This window comes from Phoenix dactylifera, chromosome 12 (assembly GCF_051530095.1).
Source record: "Phoenix dactylifera cultivar Ajwa chromosome 12, Ajwa_hap1_PhDact_Kaust_v1.1, whole genome shotgun sequence".
Classification (NCBI taxonomy): Eukaryota; Viridiplantae; Streptophyta; class Magnoliopsida; order Arecales; family Arecaceae; genus Phoenix; species Phoenix dactylifera.
The window spans coordinates 12,110,382-12,136,111 of NC_143201.1; the positions used below are offsets into that span (position 1 = coordinate 12,110,382).

Consider the following 25,730-nt stretch of genomic DNA (forward strand, 5'->3'; position numbering starts at 1 on the left):
ATCAACAAGTATGATTACATTAATGCATGAGCCAATAAATAACAGCCATAGTCTCCTTATATCAAGAGACTTTTATTAGTAAAACTATGGGTCACAAGGACCGAAAGGGGCTCCTAAAACACTACAATTTAGCGTGTAAAGGTAAAGCGAATGCTCCCGGTACCACTTTACCCTGGAAGGACTCTATTTTGCGCTGCTGCTTCTTCTCTTTTAATTCTTTCCACTTATCGAATCTCTCGTTTTAAAGAAACTAACTTCATGCCTCCAATAAGACAATTACTCACCATCACTTAATCTCTATTCGTAGTTTTTTCTGCTTTATTTCAGTCCTCACTTAAACTATTTAAATTTCTCAACAAGCAAATTAACATGATTTTATAGATGTTGGAATGCGATAAATCACACCATATGGTTTGGCTTTTTTTTTTTTTTAGCAATATGATTTGCTGATGTATGACTTAAAGAAAAATCAAGTAGTTGTGACATTGGTGCCTTAGCTATATGTTCAGGGCAATCATTCCATGGAGTCTAGAAGGATGATATGCATGTAAGTTTGCTCATAATCATCCTTTTAAATTACAAATTTCGCAGTTCACGGATAAAAAAAGCGTATGCTGCAATTGCCTTGCAAAGTTTTCAGTCCTTTCAAATTGTAGACCACAAGGACATGTTGTCATGATCATCATTGTCATTAGCTCGATTGGCAACATGCCTCAGATGCTAAGGTCATTGGACATGTTCAAATAAGAACGTCCAAACCATCCAATAAATGAATTTGTGGTCCAAATAGGATCACTAAGATAATTTTGGATCATTAGTGGTTTTCATTCCAAAATAATCTGATTCTCAATAATTTAAAATTACTATATTTGGTATGTTATATTTCAATAATTAAAGATTCTTACGTATTCATGAGTGACCTATTTGGTATTCATAGAAATATAAAATTACTAATCATATAATATCAAAACCATCCTTGTCATATTTTATAAAAATATATTTATTAGTCTTATAAATTATTAATGCTATTAACATATATTAATTATTATTATAGAATTAATATTTTTATTTATACTTGTAATATTTTTTTTAATACTAATATTTATTTTGATTAGGAAAAAAGGCAGATTAAAGCAATATTTAAATAACTTCATTATATAAATATAAAGTACAATAATATTTATCTTCTATAATGCAATTATATATTATAATATAATATATATCATAAATATAATATATAATATTAATATAATATAACATCCTACATATAATATTAATATAATATATTAATGGTATATTAATATATCAATTCTTCTGTTCAATTGAACTATATTTTTGTCTACAAATTTCAGCTTAAAATTATTGCCCTAGGGTGATATTGGATTTCCAACTTTAAAAATAGTATTCTATTGCTAAGTTGGATGGTGATTTGAAATCACTGTGATTATTATGGTGCAACCAAATATGGTTATCTCATGACCTATGCCCATATCATCCCTGGTATTAAGATGATCGCTCCATACCAAATACTCCCTAAAGAATATATTATTTTGTAATACTAATGTACAAATTTACATACCACATGGAGAATGCTAGCCCATTAGGAAGAAGTGCTAAAAAAATTGCAGTATTTTCTCTTTTTATTTTTGTTTTGTTAGAGGAAAGAGTATTTCTTAACTATGCAGACAAAAGGAGTGAAAAGAATGCAGTACTTTCTCATCACACAAATCACAGAACCCTTACTTTTCCACGTGGACTGGACGGCCCGGATCGCAAACAAAATCCTCCGCACCCCAAAGCATACGAGCAGCAGGCATCGACTCTCGTGGGACCCACGTACAAATACACGAGATCGGAGAACCGTGACTGGCTCTGTACGTATCCCCCAGGAGGAATATATCCAGTCACCCGAACAACGATAAAAGGACACGTGTCCCGATAAGCCAGACGCCGCGGTCGGTCCAGCGTCGGCCCCTCCTCGATGCCGCCCCCGCGCCCAACGGTGGGACCACCGCTTCCCATCTCTAGGAATTTGGCGGCAAAAGTCCTCTCAGTCCACGCGTCGAGTCTTGATTGGAGAAACTATGTATGCATGGTCGGTCATGACATGTATGACGCTATGGCATGCCTCTGTTTTCCCGCGCTAAAACGGAAGGATTTCTCTGCCAAAAAAAGGGAATATAAAACGGGGCAGGAAAAAAAAAAGGGAGGGAAGTGAGAGGGGGAAGAGAGAGAGGGAGGGAAAAAAAGAGGGTTTTGCGAGTACTCCAACGATCTCCCCAAAACCCTAGCCTCGTTTGGATCCGATCCGCCGCCTCCGCCGCCGTATCTGCAGCAGATCGGGTTCTTCGGGCGCTCTCCGGCGGCCTATCGGCCGTGAATCGGGAGGATTGAGGAGGGAAGAGAGGTATTTGGGCGAGATCTGCTGGTATTTAAGCTTTCTTTCCTCTTTGTTGTTGGATCTCTAGGGGGTTCCCTGGTTCTCACCTTGGGGGATTAGGAAAGGGATGATAGATCGGCTAGGGTTTGAGGCAACGGTGGTTTGAATCCATGAGCCAAGCTTCTGTGAATATGGAGGACGTGAAGCCGTCGATTTCTTTTCCTTCGGATGATGGCGGAGCTATGGAAGCCCGATTTGCCGATGTCTGCAAGGTTTTCATATAGTCTCTGGGTCCTTTTGTTTGATCTGGAGCCCTTTCTCCCTTTCTATCTTTCTATACACTTTCTATCTCTGTCCCTTTGTGCTCTTTTCCGTGTGTGATCTGAGACGGCTGACCTGTTGAGCAGAGCAAGCTGGCTCTTGACGAGAGCACGATGAGGCAGGCGATGGTTTTGTTCAGAGAAAGCAAGCACATCCTCTTAGCGAACATGTCAGCAATCGGAAGTGGATCGGTAATTTTTTTTGTTTTGTGGTAATTTTTGAGCTTATTTAGATCATGATCTGATGTCAAAATTGCTTCTTTTTCTGTCCTCTCCACTCTTCAAGCCTGAGGAGATTGAAAGGTTTTGGTCGGCGTTTGTTCTGTACTGTGTAACAAGATTAAGCAAGGGGAGAGGTAAGCAGGAGAAGGAAGAAAACGGTATCACTCTTTGTAGGATATTGAGGGTTCTTAAAATGAAGTAAGCCCATTTCTTTTATTTCTCCATTTAATTCTTTTTGCCTCAGGGTTGGTTTGGATCAATCAGTTTCTTTTTTCTTTGAATCTGTAGTGTTGTGGATTTCTTCAAGGAGATACCGCAGTTTTGTCTCAAGGCTGGTCATATTTTAACTGGTCTATATGGATCAGATTGGGAGAAGAGGCTTGAGGTATTGAAAATAGAAGTCATTTTTATCCATGACCTCTTCTCTTAAATTTTTGTCACTGACTCATTATTGTGATTAGCTGAAGGAACTACAGGCAAACATTGTCCACTTGAGTCTTCTAAGCAGGTAAAAAATTACTGGGATGATTTTCCCTGCTATTGGGGCTAGTTGCTTGTCTTTTAGTAGCTTGCAAACTGAAATTTTAAGACTGCATATATTCTGTAACATGTGCCAGCAGTTTTGTCATTGGCCTATTTTCAATACTGAAAATCATTGTCACATGTTTGATGTTGGCATTAAGTATGGTCAGAGGAAAATATCTGAAACCAAAAAGAAGTACGGAGTTGCCAAAAGTACAGCAAAAAAAATCAAATAACTGAATCCTAGATTTAAATAAATTATTAGTAGAATGGTTCTAGATTTTTTCAATAATTTAAAGAATACTGTTAGTTTGTTACTTCGCTTGAAAACTGAACCAAAGATTGCATTAAGTACGGATGTCTGGAGTTCTTAATTCTTAACTAGGGTCATAATAGACTACTCTGTGCTGGTTTTCATGCTTACTCTATAATCGCTTCACTTTGATTTTAAGTATCTTCCGTAAAGGCTTTACTATAGTCATTTCAAATGTCTAGTTGTTCTCTAGTGGTTGCACTAGGAAAAGAAATTTTCCTTATTGCCTTTGCAGTTATCCCATTTTCTGATGTTTGGTTTTGGGTGTTTCTATAATTCCATGTGTTAAAATCAACCAGCAATCCAAAAGATGCCATCCTAAAAGGTGTAGAACATGTATATTTTATAGTGAATTATATCTTCATGGTTGGTATCTGATGTAGATCTTGATCAGCTAAAACGGAAAGTACAGAGTCGTTTAAACCGACAATTGTAGGGGAAGCTCTTCAAGCCAACGAGAGCCTATATTTGAGAACAAAGATGACAATACATAAGAAAAAATAAGGAATTCAAAATAAACTCAAAATTTTGCTGTTCCTTCGGTTTCCTTGGAAATGGTAATGAGTTGGAGCTTAAATAACTTACATGGAATTTCAACCATTTTTGACAAAACTAATTTTAACCAACTTCGTTCCAAAAACACGAAGAGGAAGCATGTAAGTCTTAAATGCTCTCAAATTGTAATAGAATTATGATTATGAGACTCAAGTATCCAAAAAATTATAATATTTAAATCCTAGATTTTTAAGAAGATCCTTATATTATATTACTGACTATAAAACTTCAATGTCATAGTTGAATTCATCATTCACTACCTTTCTACTTGTCCACCATAAGTAAATGCTATGATAATTTCGATATGCTGAGAACTTGGCCTCTCTGAGAGGCCTATACTATGACATGAATTCTGTCTATCTCTAATTCAGAAGGTGTTTAGCATAGCTTTTTTAAATTCAGTGAGCTGCTGCGGCGGGTGAGCAATTCAGAGAGTGATCAGCATATACCTTTTTTCTCCTCACTCTAATATTTGCTAATCAATGTACCTACCAAGGGCTGTTATGTATATAGCATATATGAAGTTTTTTGTTGCTTGCATTGGTGCATTTTTTTTTAATTAATTGTTCTTTGTGATAAGTAGTTGCAACATGAAGCTGAAGGATGAACTTGCAATTCACCTATAAAAGTGGAACTGCCAAAATTTTGATGATAGCTATGTTGTTCTATGAAAGGCATTTTTTGTTTTGCATGGAAATCTTAATAAAATTATTAATGCTAAAGCTAGAAATTGATCCTTTTGCTGATACCAATTTCTACCTAGTAGTTGCTCCTTGTTATTTTAGAGTTTATAAGCAAATGGCTTAATTGGGTGAGCCTTGGCGTAATGGCAAGGTTGTTCCATTATGACCTAGAGTTCATGGGTTTGAAACACATAAAAATAGCCATATGGGGGTAAGGCTGCGTACATCCTCCCTACACCTTGCGATGGCAGGTGCCTCATGCACTGAGCTGCCATTTTTGAATAGATGGCTGTAAACTTTCATTGCTAATTTGCATTCAAATAATTACTTCTTACATAGCATTGTATCTATGAAATCTCCTAGCATGCTAATGTCTAGTTTAGTTGTTAGGGACCCAGTTTGATGTATTAGATGTGCATTCTGGAATCATCTGTGTTGCAACAATTTGAACTATGCTTGAGAACTCCTCTTTGAGTGCTCTGTATTGTTGAATAACTTACTTTTCATAAGATAACTGTTGATTGATATAAATTATGATAAAATTGTCTTATGAACATCTTGTTTCCCACCAGGTACTACAAACGTGCATATCAGGAGTTATTCTTGCCAAATGATGCAAGCAGTGGTCAGCATTCTGTAGTTTCTAACAGCATGGGATATGTTTCTGACTACCATCGCTTTGGATGGCTACTATTTTTGGCTCTCCGTATCCATGCATTCAGCCGCTTTAAGGATCTAGTGACCTGTACAAATGGATTAGTCTCTATATTGGTTAGTTCTTTTACATACCCTGGAATATCCAGCTCATTTTAATACAAGCATTTTTCAATCCGTTCTCTGTTGTCAGTCATTGGCAAAATTTGGACCAAGTTTTGTTAACCTGTGCGCTGCTCATATTTCTGGATCTTCTTGCAGGCCATACTCATCCTTCACATTCCTGTGCGCTTCAGGAATTTTCATATTCAGGATTCCTTGCTTTTTGGTAATTAACTGTTCATGAGTTGGCAATTTGTATATCTATCTTCTAATTTTGGTACTCGGATGTTATATGTTGTTGCTAATACATTGCAAACTGGTGGATATGGTATACTGCTTTGGCTCAGCTAAAAGAACGGACAAGGGTGTTGACCTTCTAGCTTCTCTTTGTGACAAATATCACACCTCAGAAGATGAGTTGAGGAGAGTGATGGAGAAGGCTAATAATTTGATAGTGGATATCTTAAAGAAGAAACCATGTGCAGCTTCAGAATGTGAAAGGGAAAATCTAGCTTACATCAACACAGGTGGAAGAATTAGCTTGTATTTTTTAAGAGAAATCATATTTGCCCATGAGATTTATATTTCAACTTTAGAACTTCTTTTTCTTGCTTTATACCAAATCCAGTATCATTTTGTCTACAGATGGTTTGATCTATTTTGAGGATCTTCTGGAGGAAAATTCATTGCATTCAAGTATACTTATCTTGGAGAACGATTATGATGATGCAATCAATAGTAAAGGTGAGCTGGATGAACGCATGTTTGTTAATGATGAGGACAGTTTACTTGGTACTGGGAGCTTATCTGGAGGTTCCATTAACATATGTGGCATGAAGGTATTTCACTGTTTCCATGCAAAACTATGACCCTCACAGTTGACTGGATTGCTTTATTCATGGTTCATGTTATATTAATGCAGCGGAAATATGATGCAATGGCCTCGCCAGCAAAATCAATAACAAGTCCAATGTCTCCACCACTTTCTCCAGTGTCACCTGTAAATGGAAATCCTGTCAGTAATTCTAAGATGGCTCCCATTACACCAGTGAGCACTGCTATGACGACTGCAAAGTGGCTTCGGAACATTATCTCTCCTCTTCTTTCGAGACCTTCAACAGAGCTTCTGCGCTTCTTTTCCTCATGTGACAGGGATGTAACAACTGATGTTACACGTAGGGCAAGCATAATATTGGGGGCAATATTTCCAACTACTTCATTCGGCGAGCGGTGTATTTCTGGAAACCTGCAGAGTGTAAACCGGATGGACAGTATATGGGCAGAGCAGAGAAAAGTGGAAGCCATGAAGTTATATTATAGGGTTTTGGAGACAATGTGTAGAGCAGAATCACATATATTGAATGGCAATAATCTCACTTCACTGTTATCAAATGATCGGTTTCATCGTTGCATGCTTGCTTGTTCGGCTGAGCTAGTTTTGGCTACACACAAAACAGTTACCATGATGTTTCCTGCTGTTCTAGAAAAAACAGGGATAACAGCTTTTGATTTGAGCAAGGTGATAGAGAGTTTCGTGAGACATGAAGAAACACTTCCGAGAGAGTTGAAACGACATTTAAATTCCTTGGAAGAGCGTCTCCTAGAAAGCATGGCATGGGAAAAAGGGTCATCAATGTACAATTCTTTGATCATAGCAAGGCCAACTCTTGCTGCAGAAATAAACCGTTTGGGACTATTAGCAGAGCCAATGCCATCTCTTGATGCCATTGCAATGCATCATAATATTTCAACTGGAGGCTTGCCTCCTCTTCCTTTTCAGAAGCATGAACATTCACCAGGTTTGTTTTAACCCATTACTGGAAGTCACATGTCATTGCTAAATAAAGAATTTTGTACATCAGAAATTATTTTATATGGTTTATCCCAAAGGTTGTGGCAACTATTTCTTAAACACTCTTTTGTATTACTGCATGTGTTCAAATATTTACCAGAGCTGAATCATGACCCTTTGACTTACATGTTGAATTATGTGTTTCTAAAACAGAATACAGGACCAGAGATGTAAATCATTCATCTAATGACAGCAACTAAATAAAACATTATCCATTTGATAACAGTGGATTCTACTGTATAATTATCCATTTGCTCGTGTTTGAAGCCATATTATATTTCAATTAACCTTTTTTGGATTGCCTGTGTATGTTATGTATGCATGAATCTTCCATATGATTCACTTAGGGGCTGTAGTGGAAATTCTTTGCATCAACATTGTTAATTTCTAGAATTTGCTGCATGTAACTTGGGCTCGTGATTCATGTTATATTTAGGTAAGAACTGTTATAGATCTTAAAATCACACCGTAGCAGAACACTTGAGGAACAAGAAACTTTATCTTATCTGTTTAATTGATTTAGCAAATTATAGCTATTACTGTTTGATTGTAAATTTGTAATTATGTTTTCATACTCCAAAAAGCTTCTCAAAATAACACTTCATATCTTTTAAATTTATATTGTTTCAAAATAATTTACCAAATATTGAAACCCCATTCTTTACTTGTGCTGCATACTGATTTCATAATTACTAGTACCATTTTATCTTTGTTTTCTTCAGGTTAATCATCTCCAAATCTTTCATTTCTGTCTTTATTAAACCACTGATTCTGTTATTAACTCATTGATTTTGTTGCAGATCAAAATGGAGATGCTGTGTCTCCGAAGAGAGCATGCAGTGAATATAGGAGTGTGTTGGTAGAGCGTAATTCCTTTACATCACCAGTGAAGGAACGTACATTGACTTTGAATCTTAAATCAAACTTACCACCTCTTCAATCTGCTTTTGCAAGGTTGAGATTTCCATTTTATTGCTAGTTTGGTTCATTATCTGGAATTTAAAGAACACTAAAAATATGATGAACTTCTAATCTGATTGTCATGTCTGCAGTCCAACAAGGCCAAACCCTGCAGGAGGAGGGGAAACATGTGCTGAGACAGGGATCAATATCTTTTTTAATAAGGTAAAATTTGTGTTTTAGAACTTATAAAAAAAATTCTAAATTGTTTACCCTTTTAAATCTGGAAATTTATTTTTCTTGTTTGTAGATTGTAAAGTTGGCTGCTATTAGAATCAGAAGCTTATGCGAAAGGCTGCAACTACCTCAGCAAATTTTGGAGCGGGTCTACTGTCTAATCCAACAAATCCTTAGTCAACGGACTGCGCTATTTTTTAATCGACATATTGATCAAATTATCCTATGCAGCTTTTATGGGGTTGCTAAGGTATACTCTGATAATGGTTCCAGATGTCACTGTTATTTGTACTGCCATATTTTCTTTCTAAGCATATGTTTTTGCTGGCAGATTTCTCAAATGACTCTAACCTTTAAGGAGATCATTTACAACTATAGAAAGCAACCACAATGTAAACCTCAGGTTTTCCGCAGCGTCTTTGTTCATTGGCCATCAACAAGCCACAATGGAGTAATAAGCTTTACCTAAGCTTCCTTTTAATGCCAGTTCTTTTTATCATATTTCTAAGCTAATTCAATATTTAAACAGAAAACAGGACAGGAGCATGTTGATATTATCACCTTTTACAATGAGGTATTTATTCCTTCAGTCAAGCCTTTGTTGGTGGAGTTAGGACCTGCTGGAGTTGCTCAAAAAAGTAAAAAGTCTCCGGAGGATAACAATAATGCTGACGGTATGCTGTTTTTGCTTCTAACTATGAATATTTTGTTATAAGTGCAGCTTGGCCTGCAAACTACTGCTTTTTCTTTTTCCTGTTTGTTTCTGTATCATACAGGTCAAATTCCAGGATCACCTCGGTTGTCTCCTTTCCCAAATCTTCCGGATATGTCCCCAAAGAAGGTTTCTGCTGCTCATAATGTATATGTTTCTCCTTTGCGATCATCAAAGGTATGTCTTACTCGATTGCTTTATGATAGAATTACTAAACTTTTATAATCTTATTGTAGGCTGGTTATTTGGTGCATTTCCATTTGACTTGTTTATTATTCTGGAAATAATGGAACAGTTTTATTAAACTAATAGGCAACAGTTATGATAAAGGTTTGGGAAAAGCGTAAAATGTCGTATAGCAGCTGTCTGGTGTTCTCTATTGAGTTAGGATTACAAATTGAGCTATGTTTGAACTGGTGCCAGCATTATATAATCAATACAAAAGCAATAGATTAAGATGGCCATACAAGTACTCATTATATTTGGTACAAAACTATATATCTGTGATGTTTATAAGGTCTGTGCATTTGTGCAATTCATATACTTTTGTAAGTCAGAGAGTTAAAGTGCATTTCCATTGGCTTCTGACTGAGTAAATGAAGAAAATACTTGACCAATAGTAGTGGGGGGAGATTTAGAGTTCCTTTTCTGATGATTTAGAGTGTTGTTTCTTCTTGCTAAGGTATGCTAGCCTCAGCCAAAGGACTATATATGTCCTCTGCAATTGGGGATTAGTGTTAGAACTTCTTGCAGAGATTCTTCTTATGACAGGCAAAATAGTAATCATGATCTTCTAGGGGATCATTTCTGAAACATCAAATTGCTTTCTGATGATTTAAATGGTCATTCTTAAAAATTGTAAGGAAGTACAGACTACAGTGTTGTTTCTTCTTGCTAAGGTATGCTAGCCTTAGCCAAACGACTATATATGCCCTCTGCAATCGCGGATTAGTGTTATGAACTTCTTGCAGAGATTCTTCTTATGACAGGCAAAAATAGTAATCATGATCTGCTAGGGGATCATTTCTGAAACATCAAATTACTTTGTGAGTGAAGAAGGTTTAATAGAAACCTACTCTCCACTTCCTGCAGAAAATTAAGATAAAATGATGGCTACATTCCTCTTTGATCTTTGTGAAGGTTTTAGTGTAGGATGATAAAGTAATTCAAAATAGCCTGTGGCAGAGTGAATTAATTATTTCATCTATGTTGTCTTCAAAAAATGATGAATTTGTGCGTCATTGCTTGTATAAAAGTGAAATTTTCCTGCAAGCATGACCCCAGTAGTTTCAAAGTAATATCCATGCAGATAACCCTCTTGACAATGGATAAGTATCTTCTCCCATTTAGGGGAAGAATTGAGTGGACCAATAAAATTCTAATCATATAATTAAAATAGAAGGAACCAAACAAAGCTATTAGTGGTGTGGAATCATAAAAAAAAAATAGTGATATGGAATTAGAGTTTTAGTCCTGAAGTAAGTGCAGAAATACATAAAGAATTATGAATAATCCTGTTTTTGAAGGTTCAAAGTCTCTAGGCTTATTGCTATAATTCACTTGTATCAATAATTAAGTTGAATCATGTTCAATGTATACAATGGACTGTGTGCATGAGCTTCACTCATGTTAATATATATATATATATATATATATATATATATATATATATATATATATATATATGGGGATTGATAACCTACTCTCTGTTATGGTAGGTTATCAATCTACCCATTTTTCATTGGACAAAAAATACCCTTACTTTTTATAACTCTTAAGGGTATTTATGTCTTTTTACAATCCCACATTAATTCACCCTCTCAACCCCCTAATTAATACTCTCTTCCTCTCTCTCTCTCATACATACATACATACATACATATATATATATATATATATAAACATACATACAAACATACATACATACATACAAATATATATATACATATATATGTATATATGATATATATATATACATGTATATATATAGATGTATGTATATATATAGATAGATATATGTATGTATATATACATACGTATATGCATATATATATACACACACACACATATATGCCCATGTATACATATACATATATGTGTATGTGTGTGTATGCATACATATACATATATGTGTACATATATATATATATACACACATATATGTATATATATATATATATATATATATATGTATACACATATATGTATACACATATATGTATACTGGAGAGAGAGAGGGGGAGAGAGGGAGAGAGTATTAATTAGGAGGTTGAGAGGGTGAGTTAATATGGGAGTGTAAAAAGACATAAAATACCCTTAAGAGTTATAAAAACTAAGGGTATTTTTTGTCTACGGAAAAATGGGTAGATTGATAACCTACCATAACAGAGAGTAGGTTATCAATCCCCTATATATATATATCAGTGCTGGGATTCTCTCAGCAATGATAAATGATGAAGCTCATTTGTTTTGGTACATGATGTCCTGTTACCTCATAGAGCATCAATGCCACTTTTCCTTTGTTCTGGTCCATATCTTTGGTGCATACCCACTAATTCTTATTCCTACATTATAGTGCCTATGTGCAGTGTTATTTCTTCTTTCCCTAATTCATCAGTTTTTTAAAGCTTCTTTAGTAGTGAAATCTATTGATTCAGGAGAGAATAATTTGAGCGGCATGTCATTTTTTTATGCTCAGAAAACTAAGAAGCATAGCTATGTATGTGTATATATATGTGTCTACATACGTACACACAAATACACATGTGCGCACTCACATATATACATATATTACATGAAAGACTCTAGAATTGTCTATGTATATACCACTTGTTCTATTTTTTGCATTGGTAGATGGATGCATTGCTTTCACCAAGCTCTAAGAGCTATTATGCTTGTGTTGGTGAGAGTACTCATGCTTATCAGAGCCCTTCCAAAGATTTGACTGCCATAAACAACCGCTTGAATAGGTATGTTACCCAAAAACTCAAATGCGCGTAACTATCGCTTATATTCCTTTAGAAATAATTCTCATATGCCTGCTGCTCTAAATTCTACTACAGTGGGAGAAAGGTCAGCGGCAGACTAAACTTCGATGTGGTTAGTGACTCTGTTGTTGCTGGGAGTCTTGGAGCTCAGAATGGCAGTTCTGCCCCTGCCCCTGCTTTTCCCATTTTGGAACTGCCTGTGAAACGTGAGCAGCTTGACTCCTAATTGTTTGGAGGATGCCTCTTTGTAACTAACCTATTCTCACCAGCTACTCCCTGTTGCTTCTAATCTTATGATAGATTTGTACATGAGTTTAATGAATGGGGAATTATGTGAGCAGTAATAAGCCCATATACTGCCCGTAAGTCCCCATTTGCCGTATGTTATAGTTCTAAACGTATGTCAAGGAGGAAGTGCGGTTTTAACCAATGTAATTTAATAAATCTTTCCGTTGCTTCCTGGATCTTGGTTGATGCTGATGGAATTATCGGCTCCAGAATCTCATAGGTTCAGATGTTACTGAGAACTGGGATGCTATTATATTGACGCTTATGTAGGAGATTTTGGGGCTTACATTGAGCTAAAATGCAAACTTTTTACATTGGCGCTTCCTCGAAAAACCATGCTTACAACAGCAGTTTTAGGGATGGACACAGAATGTTCTTTTTCTTGTTCCAAGTTTCCCATTCGAAGTCACCACGTAAGCAACCATCAGTATCCTCTGGTCCATCCAACAGCGATAAAGGTGGCTTCACCCATCTCATCGAAGTGCCTCGATGGCAGATTTCTGAATGTCCTTTTTTTTCTCTCCACTCGCTGCTTCATGATCTCTTCTCACGTTCGCTTCCATCACGTGTGTCTATTCAAGCACTTCAATCAGCAGCTTAGCCAAGCACGGGTAAATCAGGCCTAGCTCAAGTTTGGATTATTTTGTAATAGAGTCAAACTTGAGCCAGCTCATTAAATTACAAGTCGAACCTAAGCTGCTCACAAGTAGCCTTCATATGAGATTTGGTGAGAATATGATGTTTTAAGCCTAAACTGTATTCTCCGAGTTAATTTTCATCATTATATCTCAATATTCTAGTGGGAAATTTATTTTCTTATATAGATTATGTTAGGCCTTGATAAATAAATATGATTAATTATGCCAAAAATTTTGAACTATTTGGAGATTTTAATGTCCTGAACTTCAATTTGGTATAATTAAATTATCAAATTTTCAAATTTGTTCAATTCGATCCCTAGCTGTAAATTCTGTTTGCCTGTCGTGGTCACGTGATGTCATGTGTCTTGCTAATGTGGCAGGAGGGGCTGATGTGGACAAGCCTTTGTCCTCCATTTTCATCCCTCTTCAGTTAGGATTTGGACTTCCATTCCCATCCAAATCCTGTCTCTCCTTCCTGGTGATTGGAGACTGGCGATGGCCATAAGAGTGGTGGTGTCTCTCCAGTGATGAGCTGTGGTGACCAGCCCTCTATTTTGACGACGAAGGTAATGTCTTTGTATTATACTTTAATCTATTTTCCCTTAGATTTTTTTCCATGATCCATAATTCTTTCATCCTACATCCCTCACTCCATTGGAAGAACAAGAAAATTTTGCCTTAACTTCAATCATTGCTAGTGATTGTGAGTAGAAAGTGACCCAAAAAGTTTGTTATTATTCTGTCTCTATGTGGTCCCAAAATCTTGCTAAAGTTTTGTTATTTAATAGAATATGGTCCCAAAGTGTTTGCCTTTGTTTAGTCAAACTTGATCCGAGTGGGATTAAATAATTCCATTTGTTATGGTATGTTTAGTGGAACGCATTTGCCGTGTCTCTGCTCTCTTGCTACGACCAACTAGTTAATGGAACGTATTTGTTTGATAGAACCCATTTTCAGCATCATCAAGTAGCTTGTCTCTTTGCCAATGAAGACAGCCAGACTTTGCTTACTGAAGTTAGATAGGGTACCTTACTGAAGCAAAAAAAAGCAAGAAAGGTACCTTGCTGTCAACAACAACCGAACTTTCTCATTAGACTCTTCATAGACTCTCTGTGATAGACTCTATAATAGCAACCAGACAGGAGCTATTAATAGACTCTCTGTTAACAGCTAATTTTTATCTTAGAAGACTCTCTCTGATTGCTTGATATACTTTGCTGTGCAAGACTCTCCGCTTCATAGACTATCAGTAAACAACTAATTTTTTTTTGTGTCATGTAGAATGGACTCTGTAACCATTGTTGTACATCATGGTGGCAATTTTGTCAATAAGAGTGGATGCGTTGAATATGTTGGAGGACATGTGGCTCCATGACATAGAAAGTTTATCTTATGAGTAGTTACAGGATATGGTGGAGAAGCTGTATGAGGATAAAGTTGTAAGGTTATTTTGTAGGGTGTCTGATTTGAATGAAAATCCGGGAATGAAGATATGAAGACAAACAGCTTAAAGAAATAATAAAACTTGCATTGGATGCAAGGGAATAGCTTCATATTTATGTGGAGCATGAAGACATAGGAGAAGCAGTCAGAGAGACCTAATAGTCGAACTCGTGCAAAAAAGAGTGGCGAGAAGCAAAGCCAGGAAGTAGTGAGAAGCAACGGAAGCAGTGAGAAGCCAGTAGGGGGCAGAGGAAGTGATGATAAAGCAAAGTTATTGAGAAAGACTTATCGAGCAAAGTCAACAAAGTAGTTGCCGAGCAAAGTTAGCGAGTCGTGAGAAGCAAAGGAAAAGATAAAATCCTTGATTGACCTAGGGCTCGAAGGGTTGCTGAGGAAGCTTCTAAGAATGAAAAGTACAACTTACTGACAGTGAAGAGGAAGAGAGTGATGAAGGCTATCATACAGATGCTGAGCTACTAATTATGAGTTGATAGCTGTGAGGGACAAACTGAACGAAGCAAGGAATAGGAACAATAATAGGGCTGATGAGGTGCAGAGGGCGCAACCACTACTTGTGAGGGAGAGTATAGAATCAAGTTGTGCTGCTGCTTTGAATGAAGTTGAAAAGCAGACTGACTACTACGGTGAATATCATGATTGTTCTGAGTTTAATTCGCCTAAGTCAAGTCCTGAGGTTGGTGAGCTTAGGAAGAGGAAGAGGTGAGTATATTTCGAGCTCAAAGCTTCATAAAGTTGCATATTATTCTTCCACATTTAGAGTTTTGGATTAATATTTTCTTGGCATCCTGTGAGCATTCTATATACTTCAAATAGATAATTAGTAAACTTTTTTCTTAAACATTTTGTATCATCAGAATCAAACATTTTAGGTTGACACTACTTTAAATCTAATTGGATATTCTATTACTAATTTTGTAGGCTGCAAGTTAGATAAGAAATGATACAAGTGGAACTTGTCAATTTTTAAGTGAAATGCTAATTTCTTAGCATAGTAAGAAGCAAAATTTAGTAGCACTATCTATGGCTGATATTGAGTATATTGCTGCTGAAAGTTGCCATGCTCAAATCTTATGGATAAAACAACATCCAGAAGATTATGGACTTAAATTAGATCATATTATCATAAAATGTGATAACATAAGTGCAACCAATCTACCAAAAAATCCAATTCAATACTCTAGAACAAAATATATTAAATTAGATATTATTTCATAAGAGATCATGTCCAGAAAGATAATATTGTACTTGATTTTGTCAATGCTGAAAATCAATTAGCTAATATCTTCATTAAACCTTTAAATGAAGATAGATTTAGTATTACTAGAACGGAACTAGATTTGTCTGACCTCTCAACATCGAAGATTCTCTGAAATTTAAAGGCTTAAGGGCCCAGGAGCTGACTTCTTGGTGGTTGGAGAAGTCTCCTTATCAGAATCAAAGAGTTTTTATTCTAAGGAGTTTGACTCCTAATAAGGAGGCATCTCCTAAAGACTACTAGAGGAGCTGGAGTGCCATCTCTTAAAGGTTAAGAGACAACTCCTGGTGTAGGTCTCTTGAGCGGAGCCAACTCTCATGTTGTGGGAAACGTATTCGGTCTCTAGGGTATAAATAGCTATGAGTCGACTCCTTGGTGTTTATTTAATACAAACTCTAAAAGTTGTCCTCTGAGCTGACTCTCGTCTCGTCTCCTCCATTTCAAACCTAAGCCTTCCCTCCTCTAGCAGCTTCAGAACTCCATATCCTCTTAATCCTAAGGACTCTCTCTTAAGAGTTCCAACTCCCTTGGAAAGAGAAAGAAAGCCGACATAGAGCTGCAAAAGAAGGGAAAGAAAATTATTTTGAAAGAAGAGCTGAAGAGGACTTCAAGCAAAAAAGGAAAGGAAACAAGTCTTCGATGCTCAATGAAACTTTTACGACTAGCAGAAGCTCGCTAGCTATATATTGAAGATGCCTTGTAAAGGATATAGTTCAGAGAAGCTGGAGAGTAGGAAAGTAGGATGGCAGCAGATCCTAAATAAAGGAGACTTGACTGGTTTGGGGAAGTAAATGCCAGTCATTTGAATATGGAGATGAGGCTACTCCATCACATGGAATCTTCTTTCTGAAGATTAGGTAAATTACATCATGTCTTGGATAGGGATTTGTTTGTCATTTTGAGCATTTATGATGCCTCTATTATTCATTTCTTCAATTCTTGTACTTTATCGTGGTTTTGACAATAATGAATTATTTGGTTTCAACTGCCAACTGTGTATTCAGAGCAACATGATATCTAAGATATCTTCCAAATTCTTGTTGCTGGAAAAGTAGTTAGCTATATGTAAATATTCCTTTAAAATTACATACATACGCATCTTTCTTATGCATCTTTCTTTGACATGGGGACCCAGATCTCAACTCCGATGTTTTGTTAATAAAGGCCTTTGGAAGTCATGTAGAACCTTATGGACTAGCCCCAGAGAGCATACTATTTTACATATGGAATTGGGTGGTTCTATTATAATGTGTAATCTTGTTTGACTAGAGTTTTCGTGTGAATACAAAATTTCTTCTTTGATTCAATGATCATAGGTAGGTTTTTATTCGAGTGGGAAGTTGGGGCGTAAACTCAAATTCCATTTCAAGGGTGATGGGATATACATGATCAACTAAACAAGTGAAGTACAGTGGCAAAAGTTACGAGGGAATAAATATTAGCAAGCTAGTTGCTGCAACAGCAGTCCTTGGAAACCAAGCATTGATTTGCAAGTCCAAATCCAGTAGTTGGTCCACGTTGGAGTTATAGGTCTCCAAATACCATCAGAGCATCCAAGACCTATACTGGCATGGAGCTCATACCAGCTGCGACCGGTTGCATATGGTACTGGTATATACAGCACCGAGCTAGAGTATATCAAACTAGAGAGGGAGAGGAAGGAGGAGAGGGAGGAAGAGAGAGAAAGAGATGGAAAGAGAGGGAGGGAGGGAGGAGGAGTTACCTGAACTCCCACAAACTATATCTGCATTAACACTTATCTACCATTTCCTTGCCCATCCAATGCCTACAATTTCTGGAAGCACAAAACAATTAACATGGATTCGTTCTATATGCTCTTCCTCCCCTTAAATTTTGGCAAAAAGAATGTCATTAATTATGCACCTCAAACTATTTTCTTCTTTCCTGCCATTGAGAGAAGACTGACTATTCCTTTCCACAAAATGTGGCTCAGCACTAAACCTTTCTGACTCGTTTCTTAACTTAAAAGATAGGCTAAAACTGATGATAGCAATTCAGCTCCAGTCAAAAACAGAAATGAAGCCAAAGTTTCAACCAAGAACAAAACTCGGCAACAAACGCCAAGCCCCTAATCTTTTGATCATTCATCAGAATTGTTTGGCAAGAACAAAACATGCACTCCTGCAACTTTTCTCCATTCGCACACTACATGCCCCAGGAATGATAGGAAACATTAATGACTAGAACCCAACTTATTTTAACAATATACTAAAAGAACCAATTATTTTAGTTGTGGATACAATAAGTGGACCGTCCTTTCTACAGATAAATACTTATGCTATATCATGCGATTCACACCTAATTGCTGGGTGCTCCTTGAGCATAAACTCCACAAAAATATAAATAAAATCACAAAACTTTAAAAAGAAATTTGATTTGAAAAACTCCAAAAGTTGATAAATAATCACATTGGCCATCACACATCACCGTACCAAAATATTACATATTTCAGTAGCAGTCTCACCCAAAATATAGAAAGGACTTTAATAAACTTCACAAATAAAAAGGTCATGAGCTTGATCATAAACATGTCAAATTCTTCCACAAAGATGTGCCCATTTCCTCTATAATGTTCACATCAAGACCATGTTTGTCATAGACCACTAGGGTTGACAAATCATGGAGCGTATGGTCAATTGAAGAATTCACCATTACGTTACGGCCTCATGTAACATTTCAAATAAAGTAGAACCAAGAGTAAATTGAGCTCAGACGGATGAAGATGGTGTTATCAAAGAAAGATAACAACCAGTACCCTATGTTGCAGGGATCCTTTTGCATTTCACCATGTCAAAGATTCAATGTGCTTCCTATTCTTCACTCATAAATAGCTTGGAGTAGCTTGGTTAAACAGAAATAAGATAGTGTGGACAGGCATCCTCTGCCATATGGAGGAAGGAAATAAGAACATGGCCACATAACCTCCAAAATGGTGGAGAAAACCTTTTTCCAGCAAACAAATTGTCAATTTGTTGATCATATTGCATCAACTTCTAAATCACGTGAAGCCTCTAATGTTTCCCTTGATCAAATCGAATTTAACACAATGTTTTCATCAGAAAACAATACTTAGGTTTCAACAATATAATGAAAAATCTCTAACTTTATGCCCATGATTTGAGCTGATTTTGAATAAAATGACAAACATCAGGACAACAACAGATATATCTAAAAACTACGCTCCATCAAGTTATGCCTCAGGCAAGGTGGCATGATCAAACTTCATGAAAACGTATATCAAAAAATAAAATAAAATAAAACAACAAGTACACCTATTACTTGTTTCCGCAAGAGGGTCCTCAATTAGAAAATTCAAATGGCAAGTTAAATAAATAAGAGATTGAATTACATCCCTAACAATGATCTTCAATAGTTGCACCCACCATATTCGATTTGGAAAAAGAAAACTAGCAACAAATAACTAACTGTGATTGCATTAAAAAAAGCCAAACAAGTTAACTGCATGCATTTGTGTCATAGAAAACATAATACCACTTACTGACAAGAGTGTCAAGAGATGGAATTCCAATCCAAAAACAGACTCGAACTAAACACCATCAATGTTGTCTCATATGCCAAAAGATTGCTGAGAAATATAAAGTATTCCTGGACTAACAAAATCACCAACCAACTACCGCATAATCTTAATCATCTGCTCAAGAGAAAAAATAATTCGACACTCTAATCACTAAAACCATAAGATCAGATTCCATTTTGACAGCCTCGGGGTATCACAAAGAAAGAGACAGTGAGATAGAGCAGACCACCCTCAATCTCCCTTCCGCCTGAAGGAGCATCCCTCGGTGAGCCTCGCACGCCCACCAGTCGGCTGGCAGAGCACTGTTTGGCAGTTACCACAGACAACAACAGTCTGCGAGTGGCTGAAAACAGTAGTTCTGCAACAACAAACAAAACATATTCAAATTTGGATACAACATCAGAAGCTAGCAAGATCTAATAACTCAAAAACTGATTTCTTTTGAAAGATCACATCTTTTATAGCTAAAGAATCAAACTTTAAAGGGCAAAAATAAGGCTTACATGTTGAAGCAACCTTGGCACTTCACATCCTTCAATTCAGAACAGACACCAAAGAAGAGATGGTTAGAAAAACAATAATTAATCCAAAACACAAACACACACACACACACACATACCCACTCCCAAGTATTTGATTGCTAGGAAGTCAGATTACCATGAAGAAGGAGTTGGGCGACTGCACGAGCCGCTTTAGCTTGTGCCTCCTCTTCTCAAGTTCAGCTGGTGGGTTCAGCAGATCGATATCGTTCGGAAGAACCTAATCACCAATAAATTTAATAAAAAAGTTGAGTCCACGGAGATTAGAAGTAAAGGACTTGATCTTTAAAACCCATAGCCACCAGAAATCATGATAAAACAAAAGCATCTTATTAAAACACGATCAAAACTAAGATTTAAAGCCCTATAAATCGATTTGGTATAAGGCAATAGATCTGGAAGACGAGCAGAAGAATTCAATTGAATAGAAACCGATCCAGAACAGATTCAGCAGATAAAAATCTAAAAGCCTTAGATGCAGAAACAATTGAAAATCCGAAGGCGAGGAGAGAGAAAGAGCAGGCTGACCATCCTGTCGAAAACCTAGAGACGCGTCGAAACCCTGGAAGCGGCCGATGCTTGAGAGAAAGGGAAGGAGAGGATAAACCCTAGCGAGACGGAGATATATACGGAGGACGAGTAACGAACGTCGACCATAGGATCTAAATGGTTATGATCTGAGACGTTCGTTAGAGGCCACATTCGTGGGTCGGGTTCAGCCCAGGTGATCCTGGCATCCGCGCCCAGCCCTTTTCCGAAGAAATAAACCAAGGCGTGGTCCGGCAGGGGGCTGTCAAGATGGACTGGGCCTGGCCTGAGCCAGATCTAGCCCATGAAACCTGAATTTCCAACAATTTGCAATTTTTTTTTTTCACTAAGAGAAACAATGCCAATATGACATTATTCACCTTCTTATCCATACTGCATTAGAAAATAATAAGTAGAATAATATCTGAGCTTTCAAATTGATTGATAAATCGAAGGTGAGAGGTCCTTTGCAAAAATCAAGAACAATTTGCACAGAAGTCTCAGCAATGTGCATAGAGCCGCGGCATTTCTTCGGCCATGGCCTGATATGGCAATTACTTCCAAACCATCCTTTTAGGTGTTATATAGCATCATCTCCAATTTTCTTATATGCAAAAATAAAATAGCAAAAAAAAATATTTTTGTTTCCATCAAAAAAATTTATATTTTGTACAATCAATCATTTTTAAAAGTATAAACATGATGATAGTAGGTAGCAGTGGTGGCAGCAGCGGCAATAACAACAGCATGGGCACCAATATTTTGGTAGAGATTATAATGATGGCGGAGGTGGTGTGGTAGAGACTGTGGCGGTAGTGGTGGTGCAAAGATGGTGATAGTGGTGGTTATCATAGTTACAACATTGTTGTAGGCTGTTGTAATAATAATGGTGGTAGTGGAGACGATGTAGCAATGGTGGAGGTGGGGACGATGATGATAGTTGCAATGGTGGTAATTATAGTGGTGGAGATAAGGTAGGCATGATGGCAATAATAATAAAGAAGGTGGTGGCAAAAAAGACTTAATTTTTTTGTTTTTGAAAATAGAATATCTTACTTACAATTTTTTATAATTGTCGCTGGACCTTGCTGTTCGTCGCTTCAGATATGGACCTCTATTTGCAGAAGTTTCAGATCTCATAAAGGGAGATTACCTCAAGGAAGAGGAGTGCCCTTGTTGCCACGTTCTAGAGGCCATTGCCCAACTGATGGATTGGTAGGGTGTCGTTGTCGCAGTTGCGCCTCCACGCGAAGAGCAAGTTAATATGCCTCCTCCAAACTAAATATTTGAGATATCACCAACTGTCTTCGGATGTCCTCCCTCAGCTCGGATCGATACCAAGCCAAGGCTTGCCGCTTCATCTCCATAACATTGCTGCAGAGCTTCAGTTCATGAAATTGGGCGGTGTAGTCCTCCATTGTTGAACTTTTTTGCTGGTGCTTCAGAAGATCTTCGAAGAGAGTCTCTTCATAATCAAGGGGAAGAAATTTTCTTTCAATCGAAGCTTCATCTCTTTCCAATAGGTGATGGGAGGTCGCCAAAGGCGATGAAGTTTTTTCTCCATGCCGTACCACCAAACGCATGCTTGGTCCTTCAGTTTCATCTTCACGAACCGAACTTTTCACTTGTTGGTCATGTTGTACCACTCAAAGTAATCTTTAAGCGATATCAACCAATCCTAAAAGGTGCTTGGATCCATACTTCCGCTGTAATCAGTAACATCAACACGTACCTGCTTCAATGCATGGTCGAAGTCATCATGTTTCCGCTGTTGTTGCTGCCAATATGGGTTCCTAAAATTAATCCCCATGCGAAGATTAATTGGGTGTGGTGTTTGGGGACCCTTTGGGTGGCGTTGAGGTGGAAGACCCCAAGGAGAATGGATCTCGGCATCGGGATCTCCTCCTTGTGGTGCTTCTAAATTTTCTGGATGTTCATGGGTGCCATGATCATCTTCAAAGTTGTTTTGACTCGGGAAAGATGCGCTCCCAAACGACATCCATATTTTGATTCAAGGCAGCCATCTGATGGAGAAGTTCAGCCATCTTCTTAGCACGTTGCCTTTCATTGTTGTAGGGGCGGCCGCTTCTGGTACTTATGGTGATCAAGGATCTTCGCTCTAATACCACTTGACGCAGATGGGGATGGGTGATTGCTGGTGTTTGGGGATGATGGTGCCTGATTTCTTTTTTTTTCTTTTCTCTATGGAGGCTAGGGTTCCTTGCGGATGGAGAAAGAGGGAAGATGATGAAGATGGCTAATGGGTTTAATTGGGTTCAATGGATGTGTGGACAACTTAGGAGATTGGGCTTGAAAGATTGTGGCGGATGGAATTTGGTTGGGACCCAAAGTTTGATTGGGTTAGGCATGAGGAGTTGGATGGCATGATGAGGGGATTAGGAGTCCTATTAGAACTAGGACTTAGGGGGTTATGTGGCATGTTAAGAGAGAGAAAACTAGGGACTTAGGTGGAAGAGTCTCATCCCCACTCAAAGACACCAAAAGTTGGCGTAAAGAGGGTGAAGGCGTCTCACCTTCACGCCACTTGTTCCTAGTCTTGGTGTCACACAAAGGGGAGAAGATGATTTTCTCACTTCCTCACGAGTAGCACTCAATTTTTTTCAAAACTATATTCTGAATTTATTCTTCAACCTCTCCTTTATATAGAGTAAGGGGTTGGAAAAATAAAGACTCTTACAATATGAAATTTGAGGACTCCTACTTCAACAAGGACTCCTACTAAACATGGACTCTTTTAATTTTAAAACAAACAATTGACTAAATCAACTAATTAGCTAGGACTCATACTTGACTTTGGACTCTTCATGGCATATAGTCTAAGAGTCCAAGTCAGCTAGAATTCTTCCCACATGCCATAAGAACAAAATGAATAGACTCCAAACTCATAAGAACTCTTCAACGCCTTAGACTCAATGTAATTTAGGCGTTGGACACTAACTCAAGGGGTCTTGACATGCCTTAAACAAAAAGGACTCAATCTATGCACGCCCACGATGATTTGGGCTCAATGCTCCGGCATCACTCTTATTTAAGTTTGCAAAAGCGTGTGGTTGGACAAGGGCATGTTTGACCTCAACTTGACCCAACCCATATATTACCTGATACGGTTGGGCCAAGATCAACTATGAGCTGGACCCAATCAAAAATGTTCAGGTTCTAGTTGGAATTGGGTCTGGGTCAGGATCGGGTCTGGTTAGGTTTGTAGTTAGAGTCAAGCATCTAGCTATTCTTTTATAGCTCGAGTACAATAATTAATAATTAAATAAAAATATTAAAAAAATAAATAAAACTAAATAAATCATTTTGAAAGATTATTAGATTCAATTCTCAAGGAGGATATCTTAGGAAGAGGATGTAGGAGCTGGATTTGGCTCTATAAATTGTGTTGGGTGTGTGCTCACTCTTTTGCTATTGCCTCTTTCTCTTAATTTAAATGCTTGACACTTATTTTAATTTCTCTTGTGAATTACCATTTATGCGTTTATTTAAATATTGTCTTCACCATTTCATTGCACAATTTGATTCTGCTGCACATCTTATGAAAGAATTTTAAAAGAACCAATTCACCCCCCTTTTGGGCTACGTATCTAGGAAACAATAGCTCTAGTTGGTCCTTTAACATTCTTTGACCCTCAGAAATGATAGACTAGGAAGAATTGTCTTATTTATCAACATTGTCTTTTAGTTAAATTTGCAGAGTTTAATGAATTAAATTTGTAATTTTTTTACGAATAAACATCTGAGTGGCATATACTTCTACTTACCTGTAGGTCTTCATTATTCACAACACTCTTCATTTCTCTCTACCTTTTTCACATAAACCAGAAATAGAGTGGATAAATCAAGTAGACTACATTTTTGTCCTTGCTTTCTTCTTTAACTATTTGTCTTTTGGAACCTATAGGGTCTGTTGAGTAGGTAGTGACAATGGCTTGTGTTTTTATAGCGGCCCTACTCTCACTACTAGGAGTCTTCTTAGACTCAATAGGTTTGATGGATCAAAACGGGACTCAAATTCAATTTCAGGAGGGTTGCAGGTGAGTCAGTGTATTGTTAAGAGAGAGGAAGTTAGGAGAATTAAATTGGAATCTATGATAAAATACTTCTGAAAGATCATGATCAACATCGAGAAAAGGCTTTTGATTATTAATAGCATTCACGTTGTGACCTTTGGAATGACAACCACAGTAATTACTTCTCCATTATGCTTGAACTTCACCCTCTGATGTAGTTCGAGAGACAGCTTTTGCTTCATGTGACCATGCCCTTACTATTAGAAGATTATATGTTGACTGGGTATCCAAAACATGGAACATCACAACAAACTTGCATGGGCCAATATGAAGCTCCATATCAAAATTAGTAATTACCTCTCTTTCCATGTTATATCCTAGCCTTAAACTCCTTACTTAGAATAAAAGATTCTAGGAATGGGAATAATAGTCGCAACTTTGTGACGAATGTGGTATATTTTATTTATAAACACTTGATTATATAAGGATACAGATGGAAAGTTTGATCTAATAGATTTGGGTTTAAATTACAAATTTGAAATTCAAATTTAAATTACAACAGTTGCAATCATATTTGCATATCCCAAGATTGAGGGAAACGGTTGCATGGCTGATTTTGGAATTCAAATTTAAAATGCAACAAAAATAGTAATCATGTTGGCACATCTCATGGTTGAGGCTAGAATTGGACATAAATCAAATATGCTATTATGCCCTCTCAAGCTAAATAGGCCAGCTTGAATTTTGAGCTTGACTTGCAATAGTGTAGGCAGCTAGGATGTAGACTCTTAGTGAAGATGTCAGCCACTTGATCAGTGGTGGAAATAAATCGAGCATCTAGTTCTTTATGGGCCACTTTTTTATGGACAAAGGTATAGTCTAGCTTAGTGCTTAGTGCAAGCATGAAAAATTGGATTGAACATGATGATGGCAGAAACATTATCATACCAAATGGGAGTAGTCCGAAGTAGAAGGCAAAGTTC

At 37.1% G+C, this 25,730-nt stretch overlaps 2 protein-coding genes across 2 annotated transcripts; one reads left to right on the forward strand and one right to left on the reverse strand.

Moving 5' to 3' along the window:
* The first annotated feature begins 2,174 nt into the window (after positions 1-2,174).
* Positions 2,175-12,899, forward strand: RBR1 (retinoblastoma-related 1). The gene is made up of 18 exons (XM_008812401.5): positions 2,175-2,652; positions 2,788-2,892; positions 2,987-3,120; positions 3,211-3,307; positions 3,384-3,430; positions 5,568-5,766; positions 5,911-5,977; positions 6,099-6,278; positions 6,397-6,590; positions 6,674-7,550; positions 8,404-8,557; positions 8,656-8,728; positions 8,814-8,990; positions 9,072-9,191; positions 9,270-9,414; positions 9,517-9,629; positions 12,306-12,421; positions 12,515-12,899. Exons 1-18 carry the CDS (start codon positions 2,551-2,553, stop codon positions 12,663-12,665), a joined length of 3,051 nt encoding a protein of 1,016 aa, XP_008810623.1. The 5' UTR covers positions 2,175-2,550; the 3' UTR covers positions 12,666-12,899.
* Positions 12,900-19,563: 6,664 nt separating this feature from the next.
* On the reverse strand, positions 19,564-20,837 carry LOC103721996 (small ribosomal subunit protein eS27y). Its single transcript, XM_008812400.6, has 4 exons — positions 20,714-20,837; positions 20,304-20,405; positions 20,150-20,178; positions 19,564-20,004 (listed from the first exon to the last, which is right to left on the reverse strand). Exons 1-4 carry the CDS (start codon positions 20,714-20,716, stop codon positions 19,878-19,880), a joined length of 261 nt encoding a protein of 86 aa, XP_008810622.1. The 5' UTR covers positions 20,717-20,837; the 3' UTR covers positions 19,564-19,877.
* Between the last annotated feature and the right edge of the window lie 4,893 nt (positions 20,838-25,730).